Source organism: Nansenia antarctica (assembly GCF_963989245.1).
Source record: "Nansenia antarctica genome assembly, chromosome: 10".
Taxonomy (NCBI): domain Eukaryota; kingdom Metazoa; phylum Chordata; class Actinopteri; order Argentiniformes; family Microstomatidae; genus Nansenia; species Nansenia antarctica.
The window spans coordinates 7,902,822-7,921,128 of NC_137680.1; the positions used below are offsets into that span (position 1 = coordinate 7,902,822).

Below are 18,307 nucleotides of genomic sequence, written 5' to 3' on the forward strand. Positions count from 1 at the left end.
ATTCGGTCACATTTCTAGCAGGGTAAAATGTTTCGAGAGAGAGAAGAATCCAATGTTGACGATCAGCTGTGCTGCGTGATCGACTTTAGCAGAAATGCAAATAAACAACTTTTATTGAGTACAAAATCGATTTTCCTTTGTTCAAAATCGATTTCCCTTTGCGCAATTATTATTATTTTTCTCAAAATAAATGTTCCTTTGCGCAAAACATTTGTTTTCTCTCGCAAAACATTTATTTTCTCGAAATAATTGTGGCACATAAATAACGCCATACAAAGGTAGCAGACGGCTAAACGACGACACACATCTCAGACATTTCTGGTCTCGATATGGCATTTTTAAATACATTTTATTTGTGAAAGAACGATACATATAAGTTTGAGAGAATAATGTCAATGACATCGAAGATGGCGTGAATCCTATGCTGCCAGTATGCATTGTGCATCTTCCAGTTACTGTGTTTTATTGTACCAATCTTGTAAACATGCACATCCAACAGCACCTCATCAAGGACTAGGGGACTTTTAAGTGTAAAATGATGGTCCCTGCAGCAGCATCATGTCCATGATAACGATAGGGACTCTTATTTTGAAAATATTGGACTTCGGCTGGGCGCGGACTTTGTACGCGTCATCTGAACGCGCCTGGCGGGGTTGCAATGTGCATGATACTTTCACTGTTTTGAATGTCTAGACTTTAGAAGAACTTCAAAAGAAGAGGAGACGCATGTTTTGTTTTCTGAACATATGAATAAATACAATGTGGATACTGAATCCTTTAGAGTCTGGAGGTAACGTATCCGCTTGCACAAGGGAAGTGGGGAACGTTTGTGATGATCTCTGCTGCTAACCCACATTAGCTAGCTAGCTACATTTGTATCCATTTGTATCCCCATATGATCCATACACACACACACACACACACACACACACACACACACACACACACACACACACACACACACACACACAAAGTGTTGACACACGAGCTTGTCATTTTGTTCTAGCTTGCCTGCCCTCATCAACAACATAGGCTACAAGAGAAACAATGAAGTTACTGAATGTGTTTTGTGATATGCATTTACAGTTGTTTACGGTCGCTAAGTCACAACTCTTCATACAGTGAGCAAAGCAGAAGTCCATGTGGACCAAACTGTGACTTACTCTGTGATTTGTGCATTGCTGCTTTCATACAAAAATGCATTCAATGACTACGTTCTCCAAAACCCATAACACTTCTCTCATTCAAACTCCCCCACCTGCAAAACATTATGTATTTTCAACACATTTTTTCATTGCTAACATACTGTGTTCAAAACTGTGAAGAACACATTCAAAACAGAATGATTGTGCATTTTTGCAGTAATCATGTTCCTATCAGATATGACCGAAAGCTCGCAATAAACGGTTTTTTTGCACAGTGTTTGAGTGTGCAAATGCTGTTATTTTGCACTCTATTGATACTCTTCAGTTCCAGCACCTCAGCAAAGTCTGATAACGGATGAGCGGTGGTATTTTCACTATTTGCAGTAATCATATTGAAATATCTAGAAAATATTAGCAGAATATATACAATGAAATGAAATAGACTAGATGCTTTGCCAGGGAAGACATTAGATGTGACCAGATGCAGACCAGAGAGTGGACCAAAACCCTCAGGAGTGAGACATTTTTGATGTGATTGCTATTGTATTGTAGCCCTGGATTTTTTTACTTTGTGAGCATTTTCCACTTTATTTTCCATTTTTCATTTTATACAAGTAAATGTACAGTAGTGTACTTTGAAGTAAATGTACCGTAACTTACTTTCTGCAAAGATACTGAAAAAAAAGAATACGATAGAAGCAAATTGCGGCATTTCTGATTCATTCTTGTTGCCTAATACTTTACAGTTGTACAGTCAACTGTTCTGTCTATGATTACTATAAATCAAACCATTTGTATAATGAAATATTCATTCTTGTGAAAATCATTCAAACTATGTAATGCTCCCTGTTGTTAGTGTTTTGTAAGTCAGAATGTTACTGTATGGATGACTGTGTGCTTTCTGAGTGAACATTGTTGCCAGTGTATGGTTGAACGAGCTTCTTTTGAGACATGAATGAAGTGATTGGCCAACATGCGTGTTAGTAATGCAGACTGTATGAAGAGTTGTGACTCTGTGACTTCAGTATTGAACACTGCGACTTAGCGACCGTAAAAAAAACTGTAAACATGATTTCAAGCTATACACACACACACACACACACACAAACATATATTATATTTGTTTATGTCAACACAACCATAAACAATCATTATAAGTTGTTATATATATATATATATATATATAGGTGTCAGAAAATTAGTCGAAATTAAATAAATTATTAATCAACTTTATGCCCTCTTTTGCCACAGGTGTAACATACTACCTCCTGCCCAGGAAAGAGTATGTGGTGGGACGTAAGAACTGCGAAATCATCCTAACTGACGACCAATCTATCAGCCGTGCTCACGCCCAACTCACCGCTACTGATCAGGTTAGGGTTGTCTGACACGTGGAGTAGATGGAAGCTCCCCGCAAATCACTGTTCCAGGGTCATATAAGATTACAATATAGCATGGGTTGGGGTCGGTTTCTCCCTTAGTAGTATTGTAATCTGATGCTAGAGCTGTAGGAATTCCTCCTTCGAATCTGCTAATTTACTTTGTGAAAAGGCACACAACCTGAACCCCTTGAGATGTCCCCTGCAGACTTTACTGTTAGCTGTGACAACCTGTTTCTTCATCATTGTATCTTGACATGAATGCAAACGTACACACCCCACACTTTCACAGTTCTGTTAAAGGAAGGGAGGGGATGAAGGATCAAACAGCTACAGTAAAGGATTAATGTAGCCTGGGGGGTATTCCACATATACACAGTATGACACAGCCTTGTGTCATCAATGTTCATGCAAGTCCGGTTTGGAAAGTCTTGCTTTGGGCGGAGTTAGAAACAGTCCAGAAGAGCCGATTGTTGAAAAGAAGATGCTAGACTGGAAAATGACAGTGCATCGCTCTATGTTATTGATCTTAATGAAGACAAAAAATAAGATGTAAAAAGTGCAATACTGCTGCAATTAACAAGGCGAGGGAAATGGTTTGGCAAGAAATTGCTGACAGATTAAATGTGTACGTTATACAAGCCCCTACTTATTGTTTTATGTTCATTTTTTAATAAATGAACATTCACTACTGTGATTATATTACCAGCAGGCTACCCACTATCAAATCACCAGGATGGATATCAGATCATAGTGTTCTTTTAAGACGGGGGTTTGAATCCCCCTTCTGACATAGCCTACACTTTTTACTGCATTTCGTTGTCTGATGCTTGTACTCTGCAATAACAATAAAGTTGAATCTAATCTAAAAATGTATGTTTAAAATTATGGTGTAGGCTAATTTACGAGAACTGACATAACTACAATGGTATTTGAAGCCTTTCTGACTAGTAAATGATGTTCTTCTAACATTGTAACTGGACCCTGGATTTGGCATAAATTATTATTTCTTATGATTACTGATGGATATATGATTCACTTAGACAGATGTATTTATTGTATCTTTATCGATTTAGCATGAAGGCTTCTGTTAAAAGTCAAGAAAATAAACATTAAATTAAAGTCAACCCCTCTCTCCTGAGGCAAGGATCGAACTAGCAACCTTCTGATTGCTAGCTGGCTGCCTTAACCCCTGTGCCAGGCACACCGCTCTGCTAGTTTCGATGCAAGTTGATACACACCTATCTTTTTACACCTTTTTATCTATCTATCTATCTATCTATCTATTTATTTAGCACACTATTCAACTATCTATCAAAATATCTAATTATCTATCTATCTCATAAAAGGTGGGACCTAATATTTCCAAAAAGACACTTGACGGAACTGTCATTCGGGATGTAGTTTCCGCCTGTGAGACATGTTTGACACACTTCTGAGTTAAACCAGACTGTAAACCTGGTCACTACCCGGTTTGTTCTGAAGGATTGGTTGCATAGCAATTATTTGAGCCACATTCCTGGAACGGATCTCGATCTGAAATTATAGCGAATTATGAAAACAAGCCTGAATTAGCTCTAATCGTGTTTCGTGGAATACCCCCCTGGTCTACGTAGTCTAGCCATTCCAGTAATACTCAAAATGTTCCCTTGCAGTAGATGGTGCTCTTGCACTGTTCACTATCTTGAATAACAAATTAAGGTGGAACATGCTCATTTCTACACTATATACTGTATATATATATATATAAATAAAATAAAACATGAATGAAAGGCCGTCTCAGGCTAAGGGTCTATCCTATTGTACAGCAACAAAATGATGGTTAAACAAATACATATTGTTAATTGATCCTCCTAGACTCTGACTCTGAAGGACATCTCTAAATATGGCACATTTGTGAACGAAGAGCGTCTGTCCGGGGTAACACCACGGAGCCTCAAGTCAGGAGACAGAGTGACTTTTGGGGTCTTCCACAGCAAATTCAGGTGTGTAGCTTGAGCAGTGTTTGCCAACACTATTCGGTTGTTAAGTCGTGACGTGTCTCCGGGTCCAAAGTTGGCTGAGGCGCTGTCTTTGAAATGCCTCAGTAATAACAATAATTCATTATATTTATATAGCGCTTTTCCGAGGCTCAAAGACGCTGACAAATATGGGAAAACGGGAAAGTGCTGTGTCTCTTGTTGTATGAATAGATCCGAGTCTCAAAAACGATTGAACTGTCATTCTACCGCTGTAGTACACTGGTACTCTGGTGGAGGGAATTTCTGGTTTGGACCCGGAAATTGCTAAACGTCACGTTTGACGTCACGCTTAACAACTGAATATGCTTGTGCTTGGTTCAAGGAAACGATCTATTTCAGACATTCTAATAAAGATAAACAGAAACCATGATGTTTTTTGGACAGTTACTTAATGTAATGTATGTTGAATGCAAATTCTTACCTCTTGATCATTTACTTGAGCCTTCTCCTCTCTCCCTTCCTCTAAGTGTGGAACATCAGGTGTTGGTGGTGTGTTCATCGTGTGTGGACAGTGATGGTAAAGCATCTCTGTGTCAGGCTCTGCTGGCCCTGGGAGGCAGACTGGTCAACACCTGGACACACGACTGTACTCACCTGGTCATGCCCACTGTCAAAGTCACCATCAAGGTCAGCAAGATGGCAAATTGTGACCCACACTGTGTGTGTGTGTGTGTGTATTAGGGCTGCACGATTTGGGGAAAAAATCGAATTGCGATTATTTGGACAGATATCGCGATTGCGATTAATTTGCGATTATTATTTTTTTAAATAGCAAAAAAAAAAAAAAAGGAAGTTTTTGTAAAGTGTGGCCATATCTCCGGCTAGGAAGGTCGTATCAACGTGCAGTTTGTTTGTACGTCTTCAGGGGACTTAGAGGCTCCCTCCTCTAGCACCCCCACAGCCCGAGCTACGAGTGAAAGAACTAAACTTACATTGGGTTGCTTTAAAGTTGGGTTGCTTTAAAATCAAGCTTCAGATTAAAACATGTGATGGAGCATTACTAACCTGACTCAGGTGGTTTGTTTCACACAACCATCTAGGAAAGCTTAATTGGAAGCTGTTTGGAAAAGGGCAGGTACTTTCAAAAAATACTTGGCAGGTGATTGGATGAATCTATCTATCACCTATTTTCAGAGAGCATTACTACATGATACCACTTTCTGACCGCACACCCGTCATACAGCTGCCTGTGGTACTTTTTCAAGTGCTGATATAGGTTTGTGGTGTTGCCTCTGGATGTAGCGATTGTTCCACGACAGGTCGTGCACAACACCTGTTTTTGTTGCACATCAGTCGTCCTAAATCCGAAATACTTCCACACAACAGAAGTGCTGCTTTTCTTCGGGACTAAATCGTCCAACGTTGCTTCTGGTTCTGCTGAAGCCATTATCCACCATGAATGTTGCTATTGCTAGCTACCGAAACGTGGGCGTTTCACGTGCGATGTTGTTGGTGTGCGTTCATTGACGTTGACGTTCATTGACGTTCACGTTCATTGTTGACGTTCATTGTTGACGTTCATTGACGTTGACGTTCATTGACGTTGAATCCGACGCGCTGTATGACGTATCCCATACGGGTAGTGGTGGTCTAGTGAGTTGGACTTGTGATCGGAAGGTTGTGTGAGTTCAAATCCCGCCTGAAACCACACCACTACTAGTGTGCCCTTGAGTAAGGCACTTAGCCCTCAGTTACTCCAGCGGGAATGTCCCTGTAATTCGTAATTGTAAATCGCTTTGGATTAAAAGCGTCTGCTAAATAGCAAAAAATAAATAAATAAATATATAAAATCGCAGGCAAATCGCAGGCTTTGCGATTAGCTAATCGCATCATTTCAAATCGCGATTTCGATTTAAAATCGATTAATCGTGCAGCCCTAGTGTGTATGTGTATGTGTGTGTGTGTGTGTGTGTGTGTGTGTGTGTGTGTGTGTGTGTATGTGTTTATTTATATGTGTATGTGTATGTGTGTATGTGTGTATGTGTATGTGTGTATGTGTGTGTGTGTGTGTTTATGTTTATTTATCTGTGTACATGTTCTATTTCCCCCAATGCAGACTATCTGTGCTCTGCTGTGCTGTCGGCCCATAGTGAAGCAGGAGTTCTTCACTGAGCTCAGCCAAGCTGTGCAGCAGAAACAGCCACCTCCTAAAGCTGAGAGGTACTGTACACTATGTGTGTGTGTGTGTGTGTGTGTGTGTGTGTGTGTGTGTGTGTGTGTCTGTGAGTCTGTGTCTGTGTAGTTTCCTCTGTAGTTTCTTGTTGAGGGATTACACACAGCCAAACAGTCAAACACAAGATTGTCTGCTTCTCCCAAAATTCATTGATCAGATGCTCAATTTTGAAGCAGTATAACATGGTTTGTTTGTTTTCTAGTTTCTGCCCTGAGGTTGATGAGCCCAGCCTGAAGAAAGAGGATGTGGACCTCAAAGAGAGGCCAGAACGCAAACGCCTCTTTGCTGAAAAGACCTTCATCTTCCTCAATGCTAAACAGGTACGCCTCCCTCTGTCCTCACTCTATGGGACCCAATAAGCCACGGCACAACTTTGCACTAATTGGTCCAGGATCTATTCTAATAGGAACTCATGTATTGCTCTATACAGCTCTAGAACCTTGTCTGTAATGCTAATGTTACCAGACAATGTTACAGAATGCTCTTCACCTTACATGGCCCCTTAATCTGGGGGGTATTAATGCATTAATTAGAGCCTTCCATTAGTCTTTATAACCCAATTATTGCCTCCTGATAAACATTTGACTTGGAGGCCCTTCGCCTCAGCTAGGATACCAGGCAATGAAGGAGTAGTTATGTAAGGATAACATTAGTGATAACATAAGTGATAACATAAGTGATAACATTAGTGATAACATTAGTGATAACATTAGCGATAACATTAGTGATAACATTAGCGATAACATTAGCGATAACATTAGTGATAACATTAGCGATAACATTAGCGATAACATTAGTGATAACATTAGCGATAACATTAGTGATAACATTAGTGATAACATTAGTGCATTTTGTTAGTTATGTATAAGAAGGAAGTGATGTGATGTGATTTTCCTGTATTGGCGGGATGTTTCTGTCTGTTTCCTTCCCTCTCTCTTTTACTCTCACACACACACACACACACACACACACACACACATAATCTCTCTCTCCTCTACAGCTAAAACGCCTGAGTTCGGCAGTGAGTTTTGGAGGTGGGAGGAGCCAGCTCCTGGAGGAGGGGTCGCTTCCCATGTCAATCCTGGAGTCGCCATGGAGCTGCGTTGTCGATGTGACAACAGGGAACTCCCAGGCTCTACTACTACCCGCCTCCACCAAGAACTGGGCTGACTCTGTGGGGAGGATACTACACAAGTATGCATGCACGCACACACACACACACATACACACGGCTCTCGGATTCTTGGCTGTGACTATCAGCTACTTTCGACTGGACTTTGTCCTGTGTAAGCTTCATCAGTCATTAAACTACACACACACACACTTCTTTTGCTGTTCACTGTGTATTTTCTCTATATGCTTTTTGTATGCACAGAGACACATGCTCTTGCTGTCTCTTCTTCCATTAAAACAGGAAAGGTCTTCGGTTCATCTCAGAGTCTGAGATCGGATTGGCTGCCATCTATGTCAACTGTGACATGTACTGCAATCCATCCAATCAAAAGGCAGAATCAGGTGAGGTGGGCACACATGCAGAGAATCATAACATGAGTTTGGAAATCCTGTGGTGGAGAAGAAATGGTAACTTATGATTTCATGCTGTGTTGTACAGTTGTTGATGGTTTCATTGACGTTTTTGTTGTTGTTGTTTTTCGGTCAGAGTCTTTGCAAGTGAAACCCTTAATTCCTGGCGCCACACTTTCCCAGAATGCAGCAGTGGACGAGACAGTGCTGCCAGTATCGTCTCAGAACATCACGGCGTATGTAGTCAACACAGAGCCATCGCAAGGGTATGTATACAGGCACGCACACATACACATACACACACACACTCCCACTCCCAGTGCGCCATGCAGATGTGTGATTGCTGTCTCTCTCCTGATCAGGGTGGACTTGAGTGCGGTGAGTGTGGTGGGAGAGACTCCTGAGAGGAACCAGAGCTTGACGAGCGCTCGATCTGGCCAACCCAAACCCACCTCAGCCCGGGAGCTGTCTTCAACCAGCACAGTCGCAGAGACTATAATGTTATCATTCAAGGCTACAGACAGCGCAGGCGCCTCCGAGAGAAAGAGGGCGGACACAGAACATTCAGGTAGATAAAACACCCACATATAGTAGATAACACAATGGCCCATGGTTTTGGCATAGATACATTTTCTTATGATGACGGCAGTGGCGGCTGGCCAATAGAGGGCGCTAGGGCACCGCCCCCACCTTCCAAAGCGCCCCCACTTCCTAGTTGCTACTTGTAAAAGTTTTTTTTAAATAAACATTGTTTATTCATAAAATGCGGCTGATATTCTGTCGGCGCCTATCAGCATTCATTAAAAATCCTCCAATACAATAAACATTTTATCTGTGTGTGTGTAAAATTCACTGTGAAAATACATAGGGGAGGAGTCGGGGCCCCGGCCGAATGGCAGTCTATGGCAGTCCAAATACTTTTGGCTTACACGTGAGCTGTAGCAGCGCTCCAATTGGCTGTCTCCTATTTCTCGGTCGGGGTGCAAAAAATGCGCCCCGAGCATGCGCAGATTATAGGCTTACCTAGGCTGCAGCCTAGGGCCAGTGCCACTACCACTAGGGGTAGTAAAAAAAAAAAATGCGTGAGACTTGAGAGCCCTGAATATCCGGTTGTTAAGTCTGACGTCAAACGTGACGTTTTGCAATTTCCGGGTCAAAACCAGAAATTCTCCGCACCAAAATACCAGTGTACTACAGCGGTAGAATGACAGTTTAATCGTTTTTTAGACTCGGATCTATTCATACAACAAGGGACACAGCACTTTGCCGTTTTCCCCATATTGTCAGGGTATTTGAGCCTCGGAAAAGCGCTATATAAATATAATTAATTATTATTATTATTGCGGCATTTCGAAGACAGCGCCTCAGCCAACTTTGGACCCGGAAACACGTCGCGACTTAACAACCGATATTCGGACAGACAACAGGAGAGGAGAGCAACAGAGAGACAGACAACAGGAGAGGAGAGCAATATAGACAGAACTGAAGTGAGGTGAGCAACAGAGATAGTTCAGGATAATAACAAACAGTTCAGTATGACAGAGACAACTAATAGAAAGACAACTGTATGATTATAGAGTTTACATGTTCAAGGAAATATTGTATGATGATAGAAAGGTACACTTTAATTTAATTAAAGAAGTAACAAAGAACACATTTATTATCACAATTGCATTGTGTTCCATGTCTTTCTCCATTGAATAAATAATGCCTAGTTGAATGGCTAAACAAGACAACTGTCTGGACAGTACTGCTAGAATTATTCACCTTACCGCTGCACAGATAGACAAAGGGTATAAGTCCATTCTGTTAACATTAGGTCTACTCTGCTAACAAAGACTATTCCAGTTGATTTGTCAGTTGTTGTGCGTTATATTTCAATTTTTGTTTTTTTTAATTTGTTTTTTCAGATTTTATCCCCCTTTTTCACCCAATTTGGTAGCCAATTGAACCCAACCTAGCATCCAATTATCCCCTGCCTATTGCGTAGGATCCGCCGCACGACCCCGTGGCCGGCAGTCCCAGAGGAGGGCGCCAGGCAGACTAGCTGACTGGCTCCTCGAGCCCAGTACCGTTACTCCAGCACCAGACGGGGGCGGTGTTGCGCGACGGATCCTTGTCCGGAACTACTCCTATACCGCCCTCGGGAGCGGCCGCCCAATATGTCGCTCCCCGTGTGTGCCCCAGCCATATCCGGATCTGGCGAGCTGGGATACGATCCCAGTCCCCGGTGGGCAACTTGCACTAGTGGCCAGTGCTTAGACCGCTACACCACCGCGGGGCGTGCGTTATATTTTTGTTGTGTTTGCAGTTTGCCCTTTAATAAGTTATATATAAAAATAATTAAGTTATATATATATTCTCATGCTAAAATCGACTGTAAATCCAGATTTTAAAGTTGATATTCTTCCCCGTGGAGCATGCCCCCATAACCTGTGCCCCACCCAAACATTTTATCACCAGCCGCCACTGGATGACGGATAGATGATTCACTTACTTAGACAAATGTATTTATTGTAAGTCGCTTTGGATAAAGGTGTCTGCTAAATGCCCAAAAATTTAAATGTAAATGTAGAAGTATTAATTGATTTTTATCATAGGTGGAGGAAAAGGTGGCAGCACTGTTGCCAGATTCCTTACACCCCCTCCTCAAACCAATGTGGGCCTGAAGAAGGCCCAGCAAAAATACTCCCCCCAGAAACAACGGCACTCGCAGAAAGGTTCCCCGCAGAAACAATCCGCTCTCACCAGTTTCTTCCAGCCAGCCGGCAAGAAAAGGTGAGTGTTTGTTTGAAGAAAAACTAGGTAATTCAAGGGAATTTGATAATACTGTGACTTGACATTTACTGTTAGAATACAGTATTGAGGAGTCATAGACAACATAGTGGTGCAAGAACATGAATTTGCGTCTCTCTCGATCTCCCTCTCTTTTTCCCCCTGTTTCCTAGGTCTCGAGAGGGTGAGTCATCTGATCTTCAATCAGAACCAAAGAGGACAGACCCTCCACGCACAGAGACCACTAACACCACAACACATGCACTGCCTGCCTCGCACATCCCTACACACACTCTCTCTACCGCTGCACACACCACCGTGGCCAAGTCCCAGAGTCAACAGGAGTCAGTGGCTGATCTGTTTCCAGGTCGGTCTGAGGCTCTGTCAGACAGGGTCTCCCGCCCCACCCAGCAGGGGCTACAGTCCCGAAAGAGGAAGGAGATGGAAGAGGAGAAGCCTAAGGGGGTCAAGGCTCTGGAAATGGAGATGGAGGAGCTGGAGTCCATCATGTCTCAGCAGATGGACGAATCAGATGAGCAGATCTCATCCAGTCCAGGCCAGCAGACACAACTGGTGGAGCAGAGCTCAGTCAGTAGAAGTCAGCTCTTAGAGACAGTGGAGCCTACCTCTGCCAATAAGAAACAGCGGGTTCGTTCAGTGGAACACAGCACAACCAATCAAAGGTTAAACTTGGATCCAGAGGAAGGCCCATCATCCAATATGAATCAGCACTTAGCTAAAGTCAAAGAGGAGGAGGTGTCTTTCATTGAGGTAAGAGGAGCTGTGTGTTTCATATTGTCTAGATTAGATTAGTTTAATTTATTTGAGCTAGGGTTTGGCGGTTTTCAATTTTTTATACCATATGAAAAAAAAAAAATATATAATGTAGATATAATCATTAACCATTATCCATCCTGTGTACTGTACAAGACTTCAAAACCAAATGGAGTGGCATGTCATCCTGTGGGAGGGCTGGAGATCGATCCCAAATGCACCACAGTCAAACAGGAAGCCTTGGTATGTCCTGGGTGGAATTTATGTCTCTGGATATCAGTGTTTCTCTGCCTCTGTCTTTACATCTCCACACCTTACCCTGTATCAAAGAAATGAACACCACTGCAGTGTTTCCTCCAGGATTTTATACATTAGGGGCGCTGACCTTTTGCTCGCGAAGCGCGCACACGGTTTTCCGCATGCACGCGCATGAAACGCGCACACGCGCGGTTTTCCGCATGCACGTGCATGAAACGCGCACGCGCGCTCAACATAAACGTGCACGTTTTCACTCTATCAGAACAAGCGGTAGGTGCAACAGAACCCATACAGGCTACATACAGATTTCGCTCTCGGAAAATGTCATTTACTTTTTCTGTAATTACTTATTAATAAAGAATTGAAGAATTATTATCTTATTATCTTAGTTTAATGTAATTTCAATGCATCATAGAACTTTTCTTTACAACAAGCATAACAAAAAAATCGCTATTATGGCGATGTGCTGTGCCTATGCTAGACCGTTCCACAGTCCAGCACGGTTCATCATCCCCCTTCTAAAAACTGCCATCCCCCCTTTCCATCCCTTATGTCATTTTATCAATGAACTTGGTATTACTGCTATTTCAACATTTAGTTTTGCCGTATAGTTTTTGGAGTCGTGTGGTCGGCGATTGGGTGCGTTTTCGATAACGATGACGCGGACTGTGACGATGATGCTGATGTATTGTGGTTTACTTAATACTGTTCAGCTGCACTTGAGGTTACATTCAATGCATGACTTGTTCTATATAGGCTAAATACAATTATAAAAGCGGCAAGTAACAGGCACGTAACATCCATATTCTGTATAAATAAAGACTACCAGCAAGCCACCGGAGCACTCATATCTGCGCATGACTGGCACCCTGTTCCTGATTGTATGAGCGCCCCAGCGTAAGTCCAATGGGAGCGTCAAGCACAGCCTTTCCGTAGAAATACATCGCTCCCTGTCTAACGTTATATATCTAACGTTACATGTTTTAAGGCTGATCTGTGCATGATAGTGCTGCATTTTGACATAATTCTTATTGCATTTCCCCCCGTTGAGCTGTATTGCGGCACTTATTAAAGTGAAGTGCTCTTATGACACTTAACTCCTCCTATTGTTCCGGCTCGCTCCAGGTCTGTTGTGTATAATGGAGAAGCATTTCTCGAAAGTACGGTACGGGTAGGATACAAATGCGTGCCGTACCGGTCTGGTCAATAGAAAAGCGCCATTAGTGGACTGAATGAATTAGTGGCGGAGAGAATCTATTTGTGGTGGGCCGCCACAAATCAATGCATATAGATGAAACACTGCACTGGTCCTACAGGATGTGGGGGCACAAATACACCTGATTCAACTCACCAAGAAGCCATCAGGACGGTCTTGTCTAGTTGAATTAGGTGTGTTAGTGCTCTACTGGGCTGGAACATCCTGTAGCTCTTGAGGATAATAATAATAATAATAAACTTTATTTATATAGCACATTTTTAAAACGAAAATATAAGTACAACAGTAAAAGACAACACATTATAAAGAATAAGCATCTAGTCTAAAATCTAGTCACAGGCTAGTCTAAAATTTAGTTTTAAGAAGACATTTAAAAGAAATACCTATATCTCGAGTTCCTTGTCTCTGTATTATCATGTCTGGCCTCATTGTTCCACACCAGAATAGACTAATAAAATGACAGTAGGTACTTGGCACAGTAGAATACCCAACAGAATAGCTATATGTTTGGTGTGTGCTCTGTTGTTCTGGTGCAGGTCTCAGAGTCAGGAGAAGATCTTCCCTGCAGGCTGCTGATAGTGGAGATCAGATCTCTCACTGTGACCACGTCTTCTAGAGGCAGGCCACAGCCCCTGGAGATGCATCATGGCAATGGCCACAGGAACAACTTCAAATGCTTCCGCAAGGTCAGTCTTCTTGCAACCAACCAGGTTGTCATGGTTAACTGAATAAAGATTCATATGTAAATATTAGGGGTGTAACAGTACACGTGTTCGTACCAAAACATGTTGGCACGTGTCCTTCGGTTCGGGACACGTGTGTAGCGAATGAATGCAGTGTTCTTACCTGCAGTGTTCTTACCTACCTTGATCATGTGAATCAAGGTTCTTTAAAATAATGTTTTGTGTGTGTGTGTGTGCGTGTGTGTGTGTGTGTGTGCGCGTCTGTGTCTGTGTCTGTGTCTGTGTCTGTGTGCATGTGCATGTGCGTGTGCGTGTGTGTGTCTGTGTGTGCGCGTGCGCGCGTGTGTGTGTATGTGTGTGTGTATGTGTGTGTGTGTGTGTGTGTGTCTGTGTGTCAGATCCCAGTGCCTGGTGCTGAGGGTTTGCCCAACATCATCGGGGGGTCAGATCTGCTGACACACACCAGGGCCAAGAACTCTGAGCTGGAGGAATGGCTGAGAGAAGCAGGAGAGGTACTTCCTACTTCCTACATGTCAGTGTACCGGGTACTGTAGAACCTCAGGGTACTGTAGAGCCTCCTGGGGAATCCAAGTCTAACACCTCGTGAGCTTAGAATGATAAGGTTCTATCTCCGTTTAGAATGAGAAGGTTCTATCTCCGTTTAGAATGAGAAGGTTCTATCTCTGTTTAGAATGATAAGGTTCTATCTCCGTTTAGAATGATAAGGTTCTATCTCCGTTTAGAATGATAAGGTTCTATCTCCGTTTAGGGTAGTTCAGAGATATTGAGCGTCAAAGTTTTTACATTCCATAGATTATGTTTTGTGAGATGGAACCGTTGTATTTTATGAATTACTAACTCAAAAATGTCAACATTTAAAAAATAACACCACACAGGCATTAATAAACAGCTAATGGATCAGATTATGTAAAAAAACTACATTTTGACAGAAATGGAGATAGAACCTTATAATTCTAACGTCACGACCTGTGTCTGTTTCAGGAGGAGCGTCAGAAGAAACAGGACGACACACTGGGAGACGATCTCTTCAGGTAGGCGGAAGCAGTGTTTCACCCAGAATGTTTTGGCTATGTTTAAAAGGCCCAGGACAGCAAAACAGCAAAACATTCTTTCAGGTGGTGGTAGGCCACCGTAGCCTGTTTGGATAAGTGTAACTGTGGAGCAAGTCTAGAGCTGGGATTAAAGGGAATGAATTAATGAATTAATGAATGCATGAATGAATGAATGAATGAATGCATGCGTGCATGCATGTGAAGTAAGGTTATCACCCTCCCTCGGTCTCATCAGCCAGCCCGACAGTAGACACACACACTCAGACAAACATCACATTCCCCTGGGGCATTGTCCCATGATCCTACACAATCAAAGACGTCACTAAGTGACGCACAGACAGCTACTGTACACAGGGCCAGGCCGGAGGTGGGGTCCGGAGCGCTCCCTTACAAACACTCCACTTCTGCTCTGCTGAAGTCCGGAGGTCGGGTCCGGAGCGCTCCCTTACAAACACTCCACTTCTGCTCTGCTGAAGTCCGGCGACGGGGATAACTTTTTTTCTTTTCATCCATTCACTGTTTTCTAACCCAAGTTAAAGTCCAGTATGTAAGATTTGATCTTTAAAAAACAGTGCTAAATTACTATGATAACTCGGGTTTCAAATCAAGGAATGATAAAGGAAGGTTCAGTGAGAGTAGTAATACAATACAATGCACAGTTCTTGTCCAAACCAAGTGCTTTTTAAAAAATCGAGTGTCACACACTGGCCTTTACATACCTTTTTTACGTTATGTTTGTTTGCAAGGATATGCACTTACTTATGCATGTTTGCCGCTATTACAAAACGTAGAATATTTCAAATTTCAGTGTGGCCAAAAAAGGCAGCAAAAAAACTAAATGCTTCACCTTTAATGAACTTTAACTATACTATGTATGTATATGTAAAGTCCTATGCACTTTAAACTATGAATATAAACCTTTGTTGCGGTTAAAGGAATTAAAAGGGATATGTGTCAAATTGGTGGTCAGAATAGTGACCGAAACAGCCTGAAGTAGATGTTGCCCCTAACCACAAATCTAGGATCAGATTGCCTTACCCACGATCCTAACATTAGTCATTATGGGGTGAAAAGAAATGTGTGTGTGTGTGAGTGGGATGTTTCAGGTTGTTGTTGACATTCTGACCAATCAGAGCTCAGCTTTTCATGCGTCACAGCTGTGAGTGGTTGCTGTAGTAACCGCAGTGATGTAAGCAGGTGTTAAGGCTGCTGCATTTCCCCTGGCTAAGCAGAAAAGTGTGTGTGTCTGTGTGTGTGTGTGTGTGTGTGTGTGTGTGTGTGTGTGTGTGTGTGTGTGTGTGTGTGTCTGTGTGTGTGTGTGTGTGTGTGTGTGTAAGAGGGGGGGGGGGGGGCTGAGGCAGTGCTGTTTGATCACTGAATCATGATGCTCAGTCAGTCATGCGTAACCAGCGAACAGAGCCGACTAAGAAAACAAGCCCTTTTATTCTTTGGGTCGGCCCAAACGAGGCTCCCAGACGTGGTTCATTGGGAGGATGTTTGGTTTGAGCTGTTCAAACACCCTCAGATTTTTTTACTGGGCTTAATTTGGGCTATTTTTAATGTTTGTTCTAAATGTCATTTAGGACATCCAGAAATGATCAAACAGGAATGTTAAAAGCCTGACTGTATGTAGGGCTTGGTGTCTGGGAGGGATGACTGCATGGGATGTCTGCATGGCCATGGCCAGAGTAAAAAACCTTTTGCGTGTGTATGTGTGTGTGTCTTGTCTGTCTATATATGTGTTTATTTTAGGTACAACCCCAAACCTACCAAGAAAAAATGAGAGTCAGGAAGCCTTGCAGATGATGGAGTTTAATAGCACAGGAGGTGATGTCAAGAAGCCCCAGTACCCCATGGAATGTCTCAGGGTTCTAGAACTCTTCACTTAATAGAACTCCCATCTCCACTTTGGGATAAGCCTTGATCATTGTGCAGAGAAATGGCAAATGTTGAAACCTTGTTTTTGCTAATAATGTAGAAATGTATTTTTCTCAGTTTTACACTAATTGTATAACCTGTCCATTTAGCCACTGATAGCAAGCAATGTAAACAGAGTAATAATTTAATGTTATGTTGTTGTTTTTTTATGATTTTTATTTGTCCATAATAAAAAATACAGTATACAAAACATGTATTAAAAACTCATTTCAGTTGTACAAGAGAGAGGAGTCAAACTCTACATGCACAAAGCAGCGTTTCCCTCTGTTTTGCACAGGAGAAGACAGTAGAAGCAACCCTGGTTGTATGCCAGGAGTTAGTAAACCTGGGAAGATACAAACTGTTTCCTTCTCATGTTTCCTCTGGTCCAATCCTAGCCCCTGCCCCCTATAGGCACTTACAGAGATCTGAAAGGATTGGATAGGTGTAAGCAATTTAGCGAACATTCTACCCAACCTAGGGCAAGATGGAGTTATGACCATTTTGCTGACACCAACACAATCCTTTCCGATCTACATGAAATGCCTGCTAGGAGCCCATTTGGCCCTTGGAGCATGCCTTTTTCCTCATTTTAATAGCAATCCAAATTCTGCCTCAATTAGGTACCAAATTAGTTTGTATTCCCTGCAAGCAGCTTCAGTCTGTTGAGTACTCTGAATGCATGCATAAGAGGTCTGTATATGAGCGCATAAACACACACACTGTTTGCAAACATACATGTCCCGAAGGTAACTGACTGGTTGAATAAACGAATGAATGAAACTACGCTTAGTCTTCACAGCTTTTCATAACAGGTATTTGGCACAACATACAGTAGACACATGAGGCGTATCGTGGCTGTTTGAAAGTGACACTGTATGAAAAATGTCACCAAGAAAATGATATGCGGACCTGGATTCAAGCCAACTAGCATAAGATTTGTTTCATAATGGTAACTGGGATGTTAACTACACTTAACAGGGTTTTTTCAGGACTTCCAAAATCAAGTATCCTATAGTGTTACTTGGAATTTGTTATAGTCTCAATATCAGTGGACAAATCTTATGCCAGGTCAGTTGAATCCAGGCTGACATGTACAGTAATTGGCAATGAGTTTTCTGATCCAGAATACATTCAGGTCTGTGAGTGAAAGCTTTTGCATAGGAAGTCTTTCAGTAGCGCTACAACCATAGAACTTAGAATATCTATTCTATGAAATGATAATGTCCAATGTATCAATTCTAATTCTACGGCTCCATCTACCTAGCAGCTAAAGGAGAAGCCCTCTGAGATGAAGAAATAAAGATGGTTTAGAAAAAGGCTCCGAAACATTAGGAACATTGAGTTTAGTTCGTTTTTTTTTTTGCCA

General features: G+C 42.2%; 1 protein-coding gene across 1 annotated transcript; it reads left to right on the top strand.

Moving 5' to 3' along the window:
• Positions 1–670: 670 nt before the first annotated feature.
• Positions 671–17,109, top strand: nbn (nibrin). The gene is made up of 17 exons (XM_080541350.1): positions 671–790; positions 2,397–2,518; positions 4,382–4,509; positions 5,013–5,172; positions 6,602–6,705; positions 6,921–7,038; positions 7,719–7,912; positions 8,133–8,233; positions 8,379–8,508; positions 8,605–8,810; positions 10,843–11,020; positions 11,191–11,788; positions 11,948–12,034; positions 13,802–13,951; positions 14,347–14,460; positions 14,951–15,000; positions 16,774–17,109. The coding sequence occupies exons 1-17, from the start codon at positions 760–762 to the stop codon at positions 16,802–16,804; spliced, it is 2,502 nt and encodes an 833-aa protein (XP_080397476.1). The 5' UTR covers positions 671–759; the 3' UTR covers positions 16,805–17,109.
• Positions 17,110–18,307: the final 1,198 nt, after the last annotated feature.

What these genes read in the sequence shown, in the direction of transcription:
- nbn (XM_080541350.1), top strand. Translation starts at nt 760, where the DNA reads ATGTGGATACTGAATCCTTTAGAGTCTGGAG. An exon ending in GTCTTCCACAGCAAATTCAG is followed by an intron (nt 4,510 to 5,012) that starts GTGTGTAGCTTG and finishes CCTTCCTCTAAG; the next exon opens with TGTGGAACATCAGGTGTTGG. An exon ending in ACTTCAAATGCTTCCGCAAG is followed by an intron (nt 13,952 to 14,346) that starts GTCAGTCTTCTT and finishes TCTGTGTGTCAG; the next exon opens with ATCCCAGTGCCTGGTGCTGA.